Consider the following 15,170-nt stretch of genomic DNA (forward strand, 5'->3'; position numbering starts at 1 on the left):
TGCACGGAGATTGGCGCGCGGACGCAAGGGCCCACCGCTCACACACGGACGCGTGTTAAGTGGTGCTTCGCGTGCAAAGCATACCATAGTTTTTAGACTGCGAGACGCACTGATGGATAAGACGCGCCAAGATTTTGAAGACGCAAGTAAGGGAAAAAAACGTTTTTGTCCTCCCCGGCTCCCAGGAGCATTCTGCAGGCTTCAGGGCTGGGGGAAGACAAAAATGCCCCCGTTTTTGTGAAAAATGGGCCATTTTTTGCAAAAACAGGGGCCTTTTTGCCTTCCTCCAGTCCTGCTGAAGCCTGCAGAGTGCTCTTGGGGGCTGGGGGAAAGCAAAAATGCCTCAATTTTTGCAAAAATGGTCTGTTTTTCGCCCATATTTTGCAAAAATGGAATGCAGGAGACCAAAAATGGCTATATTCGATGTATAAGACACACCAACATTTCCATGCTCTTTTGTGGGGGGGGCGAAAGGTGCGTCTTATAGTCCGAAAAATACGCTAAAATACGTGTTAAGTGGAGTTTTACATTTGCTCGTTTCTTTGGCAGCCCGGCTTTGAATAAGCTGTGGCCCGGTAGTGCGCCACGGCCCAAGAGTTGAAGACCCCCTCCTCTAAATTTCCTAAAGACCAGACTTTGCGGTCCACCCCCCTTTTTAATTCACCCACTCCCCACACCTATTTATATTGATTTTTGTAAGTTTTGGGGTGGGGGGAAGAGTGACAGCAGTGGCATCTTTGTAAAGGGACGAAAAATGAAATAAAATGACTTACACATATAATGTCCCCGGGCTTGGTCTCAAAAGGGGAATGGTTTTGTTGGAAGGCGGCATAATGGGGGTCTCTGATGCTTAGGAAAAGTTTGCTCCCCCCCCCGCCTAACAGAAGCGGCACTGAGTCCACCTGTCTTAGAATAACAGAGTTGGAAGGGACCTTGGAGGTCATCCAGTCCAACCCCTTCCTGCCCAAGCAGGAGACCCTACATCATTTCTGACAGATGGCAGTTCGATCTCTTCTTAAAAGCCTCCAGGGATGAAGCTCCCACAACTTCTGAAGGCAACTTCTGTTCCATGGGTTGATTGTTCTCACTGTCAGGAAATTCCTCCTTGTTTCTAGGTTGAATCTCTCCTTGGTCAGTTTTCATCCATTATTCCTTGTCCGGCCTTCAGGTGCTTTGGATAATAGCTTGACCCCCTCTTCTCTCTGGCAGCCCCTCAAATATTAGAAGATTACTATCCTGTCTCCCCTGGTTCTTGTCTTCACTAGACTAGCCAGGCCCAGTTCCTGCAATCGTTCATCCTATGTTTTAGCTTCCAGTCCCCTAATCATCCTGGTTGCTCTTCTCTGCACTCTTTCAAGTATCAACATCTTTTTTATAGTGTGGTGGCCAAAACTGGATGCAGGATTCTAGGTGTGGCCTTACTAAGGCTTTATAGAGTGGTATTAGTACCACTCTTGTTCTTGATTGTATCTAGTCAGTGAAAATCAATTTTTTTTACTACTACCGGTTCTGTGGGTGTGGCAGGGGAAGGATACTGCAAAATCTCCATTCCCAGAGAAGAGAGAGAGGAGAGATGAATAGTTAACCCCAACACATTTATTTCTCACTGCTTAATGAGCAAATACAGCTAGTCCTCGACTTACGGCCACAACGGAGCCCCAAACTTATGTTGTTAAGCGAAACATTTGTGAAGTGAATTCCCCATTTTATGACCTTTCTTTTCTCAGTTGTTAAGTGAATCACTGCAGTTGTTTAGTCGGTAACACGGTTATTAAGTGACTCTGGCTTCCCCACTGACCCTGCTTGTCAGAAGGTCACAAGCGGGGATCGCAGGACCCCGAGAACAGTGCGTCCGTCCTGAATGCCAGTCAGCGGCCAAGCGGCCGAATTTTGATCACGTGACCCTGGGGGACGAAGCAAACGGTCGCAAGTGCAAAAAACAGCCCTGAGTCGCTTTTTGCCCGTCAGTGCTGCTGTAACTTTGAACGGTCACTAAATGGACTTTTGTAAGTCGAGGAAAATCCGTAAGGAAACAGCTGGGGGAGGACGGGGGAGAAGACTGTCTGCTCCATTGCAAATGATTCTCTCAAAACAAAAAAGATTGGTTGATCCTCAGCGTGGCTCAGTGATGGGTTCCGGATCCCATTCCAACCGGTACAGTTGGAATGGGCCCGGCGGCGTCCACATGGACGCACGCGCATGCGTCTTAGCGCCTCAATGAGCCTCCATGACACTCCAGGTGCTCAGTGGAGTGTCGCGCAGGCGCTGTACGAACCATGTGCGGAAGCGCCGAAGACTTAAAAGACTAGTAAGGAGCTCGGGCAGGCGGGTGGGCCCCTCCGGAGCACCGTACCGGAATGATAGGCAGTGTTCCGGGCAGGCTCCAGTACACCCGTACCAGGGCGTACCGCCTGCAACCCACCACTGGCGTGGCTCTATTTTTCCTCTGTTTTTTCCACCCCGCGGATATAAATTTACATTTCAAAGTCCAGTTTTCGGAGCGGCTGGGTGTCCCTCTCACCCCCTCTCCATCCTGCAGCTGTTTACAAAAGGGAACCCAAGCCAGATGTTTTCTTTAAAAAATAGTTTTGATTGAACATTTTAATCTTTAAAAACAGAAAGAAAAACACAAGGAGAAAAAAAAAATCAAACATAAAACACATCTAATACTGTAAAGCAATTCTACAGCCTTCTGTATTGGCTTTCATAGTTAGCCTTTCTAGTTCTCCATTTTGCATTGCCTTCCTGTTGCTTTTACTTTGTCCTATAACAATAACAACAGTGGTAGTAACCCTTATAATAATACTAATTATTTATATCACCTTTATCTCTACATTCTCTCTTTTCTGTTTGGGCTTCTGCTTTCCTAGCCACTTATATAAATTCTATTCCAAATTTTATAGAAATCCGATTCTTCTCTTTCTTTTAGTTCTATTGTCACTTTGTCCATCTCTGCACATTCAAATACTTTTTCGAATTATTGTTTCATCTGCAGGTGTATTGATTTCCCACCCACCCCCACCCCAGTTTTGTGCAAAAGCAATCCTGGCTGCAGTGAGTATCTGTATGGGTTATGTATTGAAGTTGTTTATCCATTTTTTAAAAATCTAATAGTCCTAATAAGAATGCTTCTGGTTTTAGTCCAGTTTTCTGAGTGGCTGCATGTCCGTCCATCCTGCAGCTGGTTACAAAAGGGACCCCCCCAAGGCAGATGTTTTATTTGGTCTGGCCACGAGAGACTACCGCCAGCCGACGCCACTTCCCGAAAGCCTGCAAAGAGATTCAGATGAACAAGGTGGGGGGGGGGGGACACCTTGTAGATCATCTAGTCCATTTCATTGAGGGCTGCATCTGTGGTTGATCTTGCCCAGGGGAGGAGGAGGAGGGAAGGGGGGCACTGGGTGAGTGTGGCCAACTGGATGGGCGTCGCCAGCTTTTGACGCCACTCCCCAAACTGCTGGCATGTTTCCTCTTCGTATAAGGAAGCCTGGGCCCAAAGCCACGCTGGCCTGATCTTTCCTCTTCGCATTGCGTAGACCAGGACGGATCTACTGGCTGGATCCGACTATATCGTGGACCAGATTTGTCCTGGGGGCCTTGAGTTTGACACCCCTGATCTAATCCCAACACCCCACCATCACGCCCGGAGCAGGAGATCCTACACCATTCCTGACTCTCAAGAAGAGAGTCCAGTCTCTTCTTGAAAGATTTAGCCCAGATTTAACAGATTAACAGAGTTGGAAGGGACCTTGGAGGTCATCTAGTCTAACCCCCTCCTGCCCAAGCAGGAGACCCTACAACATTCTTGACAGATGGCAGTCCAGTCTCTTCTTGAAAGCCTCCAGGGATGAAGCTCCCACAACTTCCGAAGGCAACTTCTGCTCCATGGGTTGATTGTTTTCACTGTCAGAAAATTTCTACTTAGTTCTAGGTGGAATCTCTCCTAATTCAGTTTCCATCTATTATTCCTTGTCTGGCATTTAGGTGCTGTTGGAAGAAATGTCCTTTTCCATCAAACGGGGGTGGTGGGGGTGGTGGTACTGTCTTTTCCAAAACAGATGCAGTCTCTTTCTTCAGTACACCTGGGATGCTTAATTTGTGGAGGCCACAGCTGGCAGCCCCCACCCCCAAGTTCTCCCTTGGGGAGAAGCCGATCACTCTGTGTCTTTAGCATCAGAGGCTCGGCTGGACTTGTTTTTAGATGGAGGTTTTTAGTTTAGATTAATGGAGTTGGAAGGGAATTTGTGGCTCATCTAGTCCAACCCCCCATCCAAGCAGGAAACCCTACACCATTTCCGACAGATGGCAGTCCAGTCTCTTCTTGAAAGCTTCCAGGGATGAAGCTCCCACAACCTCTGAAGGAAACTTCTGTTCCATGGGTGGATTGTTCTCCCCGTCAGAAAATTCCTCCTTATTTCCAGGTTGAATCTGTCCTTGTTCAGTTTCCATCCGTTATTCCTCGTCTGGCCTTCAGGTACTTTGGAGAATAGCTTGACCCCCTCCTCTCTGTGGCAGCCCCTCAAATATTGGAATGCTGCTATCCTGTCTCCCCTGGTCCTTCTCTCCACTAGACTAGCCAGGCCCAGATGGGCCAGGGTAGCAGAACAAAGGGAGGGCCAGGATACGGGGGTGCTAATTAACTCCCCTCTCCCTAAAACGCATCTTTCTTACTGTTTTGAGCAACTGCGCCTCTTCAGCTTCGTGGAAATGCTGGGCCACTCGGAGTTGCAACCAGCGGCGTCTCCACATCTCCCAGACCCACCGAGCTCCTCTCCACCATCTCTGCGGGAAGAGGCATGGCACTGATGAAGTAACCCCCCCCCCGAACCCTGATTAAAATCATCCCGAAAAGCATCGTCCTATTGGGTCTGTCTCTCTGAGTCTTCCCTTTTAACAACTTTTAAGATGGGGTGGACTTCAACTCCCAGAATCCCCCAGCCTGCCTGCACGAGCGAATCGATAGTAAACCAATTAGCAACCCTCCACTGCCTCCTCCCCATCATGCTGCCGATAGGGTGTGTCCCTTCCCCGTTGCTTAATATGGACTAGAAACTTAACGGCACTTTTAAAAGCCCCGATTCCTGCTGGCTGATATAAAAGACACGGCTGTCCCCGGGAAGTGTGCAAATTACTCACCAGCGTTTGGATCGCCAGCTCGGTCCTGCAGGCGTCTTTCCAAAGCAGCCAGGCCTTGGCCAGCTGGCGCGTGTCCCGCACGCCCTGGAAGCGATGCAGCTGGACGCTGCGTTTCCACAGCCGTCCATATTTGCTCCTGGAAAGGGTGAAGGGTCAAAGGGCAGAGGAGTTAGCCACACAAGGTGGGCCATAACTCCTTGAGCCAGGGTTTAAATACATGGAGAAAAGGAAGTTTGGTTTTGTGAATTGGGCAAGGGGATGGGAGGAGGCATACCTGAGGCACCTGCAGGCACCTGGACCTAATTTTGGTGATGGTGCTCACAGCCATCCAAGGAAATCCCTTAATCTGTTACATTTCCCTTTGTCGCCCTTCAAGTTTCCAGCTCTCATGAGCCAACATGGACAGCCAAACTTAACTGGATTTTCTTCGGGGGAATCTTTGGGTCCCCCAAGCAGCCACAGTCCTTCTTTTTAAAGGAAGTTTTCCCCAAATTTCCTGTATGGATAGTCCTCGACCTTACGACCGTTCATTTAATGACTGTTCTAAGTTACTACAGCACTGCAAAAAGGAACTTCTGGTCGTTTTTCACACTTACAAGCAGCATGGTCACCTGTTCAAAATTGGGGGATGGGGAAGTCAGGTTCGCTTAATGACCGGGTTACTCACTTAACAACGGCAGTGATTCCCTTAACTTTACTTGCCCACTGGCGAGAATTAGGAAAATATGGAGATGTAGCAGGGTTAAAGATTCATAGAGAAAAGACTAAAATGATAACTAAAAATTTGAAGGAAGAACAAAATAAAGAATTAGAAAGAATAATAGGACTGCAAGTGACAAAGAAAGTTAAATATCTTGGAATATGGCCAACTGCAAAGTGCTCAACTATAAAAGAAAATAATTATACAAAATTAGTGCAAGAAATAAAAAAAGATCTAAAATTATGGGGGAAACTACAACTATCATTATTAGGGAAAATAGCAGCGATAAAAATGAATGTACTACTGAGACTATTATACTTATTTCAAACAATCCCCATAAAATTAGGAATTTTTTTTTTACTGAATTGAATAAGATTATATTAAAATTTACAAGGGAAGAAAGCCAGGATAAAGTTAAAAGCTCTACACCGCCCTTACCTGTGCTTTAAGCTTTTGGCGCTTCCATGCACGCGCATGGTGCATACAGCGCATACACAACGCTCTGCAGAGCAGCTGAAGCATTGCGGAGGCTTGCAGAAGAGTCATTTGACGCTAAACACATGCGCGTGTCGTGCACGTGCATTTGGGTGACTCCGGGGCTGTTCCAACCATACCAGTTGGAACAGAATCCGGAACCCACCACTGATGTTGTTTAACCAATGTAGTTAATCTAAAAACTTCCTTGGGGCTTTAACACTGTCTTGAAGGGATTATCAAATCTGCATTTCTAAATGTTGGCCCCTTAGTTTCTACTTGGGGCAGAGAGCTGAGGCTCTGAGTTTTTGTCTTTCGAAAGATGTTTTCTCCTTTAGGGAAAAGAGAATATTCTGCCTTTTCAATAGTACCTAAAATATTCCATTCTTCTAAGAGGGGGTGGGGGGTGTTTACTTTCCACAATGGAAAACGACAGGGTTGCAAAAGGGAGGACTTACGCTGCCTGCCAATTAAGCGGAAGAGGAGACGCCCGGTTAGTGACACAGGTTGGATTTTCCCGGTCAAAACTGCAGTTCGGACAGCGAGAGGTGGGAGCAGTAAGGCTGCTGGATTCTTCAACAGTCCCCAATGAAGTCAGGCCGATGAGGCTGGGCTCTACCGGTTGGACTGCCTGCCCCCAACAAAGAAAGAACACATCCTTAATCCTGGACAACCTTATAAAGCTAATCGAAATTGTGCATCCACTTGAAAAAAATATAATGTTCTTTTGTTTACAGAATGTAGGCCTGAGGGTAGATTGTTAGGCCTAAGGGGACGCTGCAATTTGCCAGCGACGCAACGCGCAACACAAACCTGACTGGCGCAGGGCAAGGCAAGGGAGGAGGAAGGTTCTTGCCAATCCGGCAACGCAAGGAGACAGCCCTCAGTGAGCCTGAGAGGATTCAGACCACGGGTTCTCTGTCGCCATCGTCCGAGAGCCTCCCGCAGCTGTCGCAGGGTCAAACCGCGATGGAAAGCCCTGCGGGAACAAAAAAAGACATCAAGCCTCCATGAGGACTAGAAACCTACCTTTTGGGCAAGAGTGTAGGTTGGGAAAAGCTGGAAGCCAGCCACTTACCCAGCCCGCTGTGCTTCCTGGCATCTTGCCTCCCAAGTTAGAAATGCGTTCTGCAACGTCCTCAGGCAGAGAAGAGAGTCCAGAGTATTTTCGATGTACTTTGGGGGCCAATTTCTTCTGCTGGGGTCCCTCCAGGGCCCTGGAACATTTGGAGACAAAGAGCTTTGTCCGTGGGTCACCCCAAGAAAAGGGCAAGGGGTCCCCCCAAAAGGAGCACCAAGCTGTGACTACGACTCTCATTACTTTACGTACCGCAGGAGGTCGGATGCTTGGCCCCCAGCAGCTCAATCACTGCCATCTTGGCGTTTCTCCTGGCTTGCGCCATTAGGCCCCACTGCCGGAAAGAGGCCCTCAAGGATTGGGCCCACAGGTGCTCCATGGCCGCCTGGCTGTGCCGTTTCCGTTGGGCCAAACTCTGCCAGGCTTCGAAGCACCTTGAAAAACCAAACACAGCAGAAAGACCAGTCTGTCAGGTTTGCGAACGATGCCCTAATTGATTCATGATCAGAAAAGAGACGGAAGGGACCTTGGAGGTCTTCTAATCCAGCCTCCTGCTCCAGCAGGAGACCCTATCCCCGTGCTGGTGAACCGATGGCACACATGCCAACCAACCATGCTTAAAATGACCAGCAGCAGAAGTGAGAACGCGAGAACTGATAATAACCAGGTTTAGTCAAAGCGGAGAAACGCCATCAAATACAGGTAGTCCTCAACTTACCCAACATTTCTGTTGCTAAGGGAGGCATTCGTTAAGCGAATTTCGCTCCATTTCACGACCTCTCTTGCCACAGTTCAATGAATCACTTCAGCTATCAAGTGAGTCCCACGGTTGTTAAGTGAATCCCTCTTCCCCATTGGCGTTACTTTTTAGAAGGTTGCCAAAGGGGATCACATGACACCATCACCACCCCGGGACACCGCAACCGTCATAAATACGAGTCAGCTGCCAAGCATCTGAATTTTCATCCCGTGACCATGGGAATGGTGCAATGGTCGTAGGTGTGAAACACAGCCATAAGCAGTAGTGGGATTCAGCCGGTTAGTATCGGTTCGCTAGAACGGCCCATAAGTCACTTTTTTCAATTCTGTTGTGATTTCAAACGGTCACTAAATGAATTGTTGTAAGTCGGGGATTACCTGTATTGTGAGGATAGCTACTCACCGCCTGATCAGCCTGGTCTGGATTCGAAACGCCAGCAGATGAATCTGCTGCCTTTTCTCCCAGTGGGAACGCCATCTTTTGAAAGCATCACCCAATTTCTTAATTTCCAGCGGGACAAAATATCCTCGGAGGGGACCCCCATCTTTCTGAAGGTACCGTGGCCAGACACGGGTGTTGGTGGGCTGGAAACCTTTTCTGGGACTCTTCCAGATGGTTTCCTCAAAGAGACCGACCTTCTGAAGGGCTGTCGACAGGCTGGCCTCATCCACACTAGAGGTGATGATGGGGTCTCCACCAGGTTCTCCATGCTCATCTCCAACTTCAGGAGCTGCAAAATCTCCAGTGTTCTTCTCCAAGGAGTGACCTAACAGGACCTCTGGAACTCCAGAAGGATCAAGAGTTGGTGGCATCTCTTCGTGAGTGTCATCCATGGACAACCTTCTGCTCAGAGAAGACTCTTCAGATGACGTCTTGAGGGAGCTCTCCAAACTCTTGAGGGAGAAGACATCCAGCGGAAGGTTCTTGAGATACAACTCAGAGCCACAGAAGGTTCCAAAACAACGTTCTTCTGGGTCAATTGTCCTCAGGTAGCTCTGGTCCTTCAACTCATCCTTTTTGTTTGTAGTTGGTGGTGTTCCTGAACTGCTCCTCAGACAACTGTAGTTATCTTCCTGGCATGTCAATAAGGTGGAACTAAGCATGGCTCGCCATTTACTTCTCACTTGTCCAGGGGAACTGCCTTCCACCGAAGACTGGACTTTTCGCACAGCCAAGGCTGAGATCTGTGGCTCGCGTGCTGGTTGAGGAACCCAAGAAGGTGACCGGGATTCATAAGAGAAGGGAGACCTTTCCTTCTTAAGTCCATGGAGGGGCCAGCACCGATCAGCACAGCTTTGAGAAAACCTTATGGGAGTTTGAGGTCCCTCAGGAGAAGAATGACCATCAACCAGACTGTCCAAAGTAAGGGCCGGTCCTGGAGGTGTGGAGTCACTGATCCCCCTGATGGTCATCGGAAGAGGACAATGGTGGGGTGAGGAATGAAGAGATGGACCCAGTGAAAACTGGCTGGGCGAGGAGGACTTTCTCCAGGCCTCGAGATCCTCATAGCTTCTTCTTGGCCCAGTGAAATGCTCCTGTGGTTCTTTCGGCAAATATTGTTCTCTATTTTTCATTCTGGATGAATTCCTGGGAACGTTGCGGGGTCTCTCTGGGAAGCCCCTCAGAGGAGTCCTTTTTAACGTCCCACCTGCCCATCTTCTCCTCTGTAGGTTGGTCTCAAGGTTGGTTTGCTGCTGGACCAAAGTAGTTTTGGCAAGAGTCCCAAGAGGGCAAAAGAGATTGGTTTGAAACAGGCCACCAGTCTGTCTCCTTCCTGACGGGATTCGTAAACCTCTTTCAATGTTTTCTCCAAGATGATTTGAGCCACGGATTCTGGAACCTGTCTGGGTCCAGAGCTCTCCAAGATGGCTTCCTGAGGAGAGTAGATGATGAACGTTGATGTTCTTCTGGATCTTTCTTTGCTCTGGAGAGATGAAAAACAGAAGGGCTGAGTCAAGGAGAAGGACCCAGGGGTGGGATTTAGCCGGTTTGGATTGGTTCGGGCGAACCGGTAGCTTTGACGATCAGCTGGGGAGCGAACCGGTTCGCTTCGACGATCAGGTTTGCCCGCCCACCTGCGCTTTTCTTACCTATATCCTCTCAGCTGATTCGCGCAGCAGCTGTGTTACTCCCCCGAAGTTAATGTGGAAGATGCCAGATTTTTCGAAGTATATGATGCACCAAGATTTTGAAGAGGTACATTAAAAAAAAAGTTCTTGCAGGCCCCCAAACCCTTTGTATGCCTCATTTTTTGGTGAAAAACGGGGCATGTAGAGAGTTTGAGAAGCCTGCAAAGGGGCTGCCCCCCCCCCCAAACCGAGCAAAAAAGACCCGTTTTTTGCAAAAAACAGGGCATGCATAGGCTTTGGGAGGCTTATAGAGCGTCCTTGGGGACTGTGGGGGCAAAAATGAGCAAAAAAACGGCCCCTTTTTTGCTCGTTTGTGCCCTCCCCAGCCCCAAAGAGCATTCTATAAGCCTCCCAAAGCCTATGCATACCCTGTTTTTTGCAGGGGACGAGGTTTCGGGAGACCAAAAATGCTGTATTTTGTGTATAAGATGCACCCAGATTTTCTCCCTCTTTTTGTGGGGAAAAAGGTGCATCTTATACTCTGAAAAATACGGTAAGTTTTGTTAAAACTGCTGAAGCGCATGAAGCACGCAATCACCAAACCGGTTGTTAAACTGGCAGGATCTCACCACTGGAAGGGCGCCATTGTTTCTTCTTCCCCCAAGAGTTAAGACTCTCTATGAATAAGACGTGACCCACTCAACAGTCAAGTCTGCAGGTAATCCTTGACTTACGACCACAACGGAGCCTGAAATTTCAGGTGCCCAGGGAGACAGCCGTTAAGCAGGTTTTGCCTCACTTTATGACCTTTCCCTCCGCAGTCATTAAGTGAATCACTGTGGTTGTTAAATTAGTAACATGGTTGTTAAGTGGATCTGGCGGGCCCATGGACTTTGCTTGTCAGGCGGTCGCAAAAAGGGAATCGCGTGACCCTGGGACCCTGCAACCGTCATAAGTATGAGTCAGTTGACAAGCATTCCAAAAAGGGAACATGTGACTCTGGGACACCACATTCGTCATAAATGTGAGTCAGTTGCCAAGCATCTCAATTTTGCTCAGGTAACTTTGGGCAGGCTACGACAGTCATGTGTGTGTGTGCCAAAGGGTCTTCCGTCACTTTTTTCAGTGCCGTGGTCACTTCGAATGGTCGCTAAGTGAGCGGTTGTAAGTCAAGAACTACCTGTATCGTAGCACCAAAATAAACTGTTTTTGGAGACAAGGATTTGGCATTTTTATCCACCGCTCGAGCCCTTCCTAAGGGCCCAAGATAGGCAACCCGTTTATCCTGGCTGGCACCACATTTCTGATGGAGCCTCCATGTTCAAAGGCAGTTTGCCTCAGATTCCCACAGATTGTGCCTCAGCAAGAAAAGAAAGGCGGATTGGAAAAGACATTTGTCAAGAACAAGATAGAAAATGTTCAAAAGCTTTTGAAGGCCAAATATAAATTATATTTCCCAATCATTTTTCCTACCCTCCCCACCCCAAATTCTCCAGGGCTTACCTTTTGTGACCCCACAGCAATTTAAAGTTGGGGGTATGTTCTCTTTCCTGGCAGCCGCCTGGATCCTTTGGGACAATTCCATCTCTGGGTCGAAGTGTTGGCAGGCCAACCTCGCAGGATTGTTGTGCTGCGACCAAGCTTTGGGGTGGTGGGAGGCCAGGAAGCGGTGTGGCGGGGGGTGGGTGAGCTGTAGCGAGACTGGGATCTTCCCTCTCTGCAAGCGTGGGGACAACTAAGGAAGCAAACAGCATTATAGTAACATTCCAAGTTCTTTCTTGCAAAACATGAGGACTAGAAACGTGGGTGTTCTGACCGAGGCCTCCCAAAGATCATGAAGCTGACTCCTCGTCCCGATAAAACCCCTTTTTATTTTGGTTAAAGGGAATTCCTCTCCAGCAAAGTCCCGGCCGACAGTCTTTCAAGAGATTTCACAACTACCTTTATCAGGCTTGGAGAGCTGCCAGGCCCGATATCTTCCAAACTCCACGCTGTAGCAGTGATTCCTTGGCAAGAAGTCGGGGATGGATTTTCCCCCTAATGAATTGAACTTATTATTTCCTGCAAACTCCCTTCCCCTTTCGCTCCTCTTTTTATTTATTTATGGGAGGGGCCATTCACCATCCGTCTGTGGTCTTATTCCCAAGTCGACCCCTGTTCTTTAGCTGTTCCCTTCGTCTGGCAACTCTGCGCATGGGCACACATCGGGAACAGGCTCCAGCTGTTCTTCTGCCCCACTGATCTCTGACTCTGAAGGCAGCTGATAACTGTCGGATGGCCCTGGCCCCCTCTCTGCCTCCAACTCGGAGCCCTCCTCAGAGCCTTCCCCAGACTCCAGGACTGGCCCAGGTTCCTCCCCAACCTCCTCACTGTTTGAGTCTGCCACCAGCTCTGCTGGCTGCTGGTGGGCCACAACAGTGGGGGCATTGTGTGATGTCTTTCTAGCTGTGAAAATGTTACCTAGGCAGGTGTTCTGTCCCCCCTTCTCCGCTCGTTAACAGACGACAGGCAAACAAACTTAAAAGGAACTCTCTTTATCAGTTCTCGGCTCAGACTGGCTGCGAGCCCAAAAATAAACATCAATCAAGTCTCTGACCAGATAACAGAATGCAAAACAAAACGCTTACAAAACAATGCACTTCTCTAAGTGTCTCTTCGAATCAGGGTTACAGAAAGCAAATCACTTCTCCAAGTGTCCATCAAAGAAACCACGACTGAGGATCAATGAATGTAGAACAAAGAAAGGAACGTTGACTCCTGCAACCAGGGCGTGGCACCATCCGTCCTTTTATCCCCAGAAGATGCCCCTAACGAGCCCCAGCTGCATAGTTAATCTTGCATCCCGAAAAGACTCACAGAAGACTGCTGCTGAGTCACAACAGGCAGGTAAATGAAATGTCGGCAAGAAAACACCACCAAACTCACCTTAGACAATGCAGTATGATCTCTTCCTATATAAATCCAAAAATGGCCACAGCCACCTCTCTATTCTCTATCCCAGTGATAACTAAGCTTTTCTGGACCGATTGCCCAAAGCGCTTGCCTGAACCCCAGAAATGTAATGCGCCCCCCATGCATGCGCCCTGCCTCCACGCATCCATGTGCAATCCCTGCACAGGTGGCTTGCGCATGCGTGGGTGCGACCCCACGCATGCCCAGCCCCCCATGGATGCATATGCGACCCCCCCTATGCACTCCACCATTTCACATGCACAGCAGACATGCGCACATATGCGCATCGGAGCTGAACTGTGGCGACGGCTCGCATGCCCTCAGAGAGGGCATTGCATGCCACCTCTGGCATGTGTGGCATAGGTTCGCCATCCCGGCCGGTTCTATCCTCTTTAAATTCACTGCCCTCTAGATAGCACAGGCTACAGCACCCATAATCCCTTGGAACTAGTCATACTGGAGAGGGATAATCGGCCCATTATACTTTTAAAAGCACTAGGCCCTCTTGGGTTTTTCTTTTAAAGGTTTTATTGTTTTCTTTTAAAGAACAATTTATACTAGTGTACATCGAAGGCCAGCTCTAAAGATATATTTGCAAAATATTCGGGATTCTATCTGGCAACCCTGACACACACAAACACACACACCAAAAAGGGAGAACAATCAAAACGTTTGTTTTTCCTTTGGAAACCGGCCCAATTTTGCAAACTAACATTTCCAAGCCTTTTAAGTCAACAACAGAAACACTATTAAAAAAAAACCCTTTTTTCCCTTTTAATTCATTCATATAAGAGGTTCCTCCCTCCCCCCCCAAAAAGCTGGCTTTTGGTGGACTTATATATGCTCTCTCATTCTCTCTCTCTCTTATACACATCTATCTATCTATCTATCTATCTATCTATCTATCTATCTATCTATCTATCTATCTATCATCTATCTATCTATCTATCTATCTATCTATCTATCTATCTATCTACAATCTATTTATCATCTATCTACTTACCTATCATCTACCTACCTACCTACGTCTCTCTCTCTACCTATCTATAATCTACCTACCTACCACATCCATCCATCCATCCATCCATCCATCACCTCTCTCTCCCATCCATCCATCCATCCACAATCTATCTATGATTCATCTACCTACCTACCTATCATCTATCTACCTACCTACCTTCCTCTCTCTCTACCTATATATAATCTACCTACCTACCTACCTACCTACCTACCTACCAACCACATCCATCCATCCATCCATCCAGCTATCATCTCTCTCTCTCATTATCTATCATCTATCTATCTATCTATCTATCTATCTATCTATCTATCTATCTATCCATCCATCCATCCATCCATCCATCCATCCATCCATCCATCCATCCATCATCTACCTACTTACCTACCTATCATCTACCCACCTACCTATCACCTACCTGCCTACCTCTGTATCTATCTATCATCTACCAACCTACCTACCTACCTATCATCTATCTACCTACTTACCTACCTATCATCTACCTAACTACCTATCACCCTCCCCTCTCTCTATCATCTACCTACCTATTTAGGGAGGGGCAAAGCTGTAGACCCACAAACAGAATACAGAATATTGACAGAATAACTTTTAAGAAAATTTGCAAAGGTGAGGAAGCGGCTCACCTGCGCCACTGTCTCGCTCAGCGAAGCAGATCTGCCTCTACCTGTCGGAAAAGCGAGGCAAGGAGGGGCAGACTGGACGGGGCGGGGGTTTGTGTAATGAAAACGAGCCCCCTTTCCGTTGAAGCGTCTCCCACCACTTCCCTCCCTCCCCGCGCCGACTTTTAAACGGACAAAAATGCAGCCGGGGGACGGGGGGATTCAAGGGGTGTTTGCGCGGCCGCGGCAGCTCCGGGAAGGGGGCCGGCAGGGGGGCCGCGACGGCCGAGGACGGCTAAGCGAGTTTTAGCCCTCGATGCGAACGTTTCTCAAGGAGGAAGACCCGGGATGGAAAGCACGTGT

The 15,170-nt window shown here is 48.3% G+C and overlaps 1 protein-coding gene across 1 annotated transcript; it reads right to left on the reverse strand.

The window, feature by feature from the left end:
- Positions 1-6,299: 6,299 nt before the first annotated feature.
- Positions 6,300-10,267, reverse strand: LOC116518607. Its single transcript, XM_032232118.1, has 2 exons — positions 7,641-10,267; positions 6,300-7,527 (listed from the first exon to the last, which is right to left on the reverse strand). Exon 1 carries the CDS (start codon positions 9,720-9,722, stop codon positions 8,547-8,549), a length of 1,176 nt encoding a protein of 391 aa, XP_032088009.1. The 5' UTR covers positions 9,723-10,267; the 3' UTR covers positions 6,300-7,527; positions 7,641-8,546.
- Between the last annotated feature and the right edge of the window lie 4,903 nt (positions 10,268-15,170).

The sequence above is a fragment of the Thamnophis elegans genome, chromosome 15, assembly GCF_009769535.1.
Source record: "Thamnophis elegans isolate rThaEle1 chromosome 15, rThaEle1.pri, whole genome shotgun sequence".
NCBI lineage: Eukaryota > Metazoa > Chordata > Lepidosauria > Squamata > Colubridae > Thamnophis > Thamnophis elegans.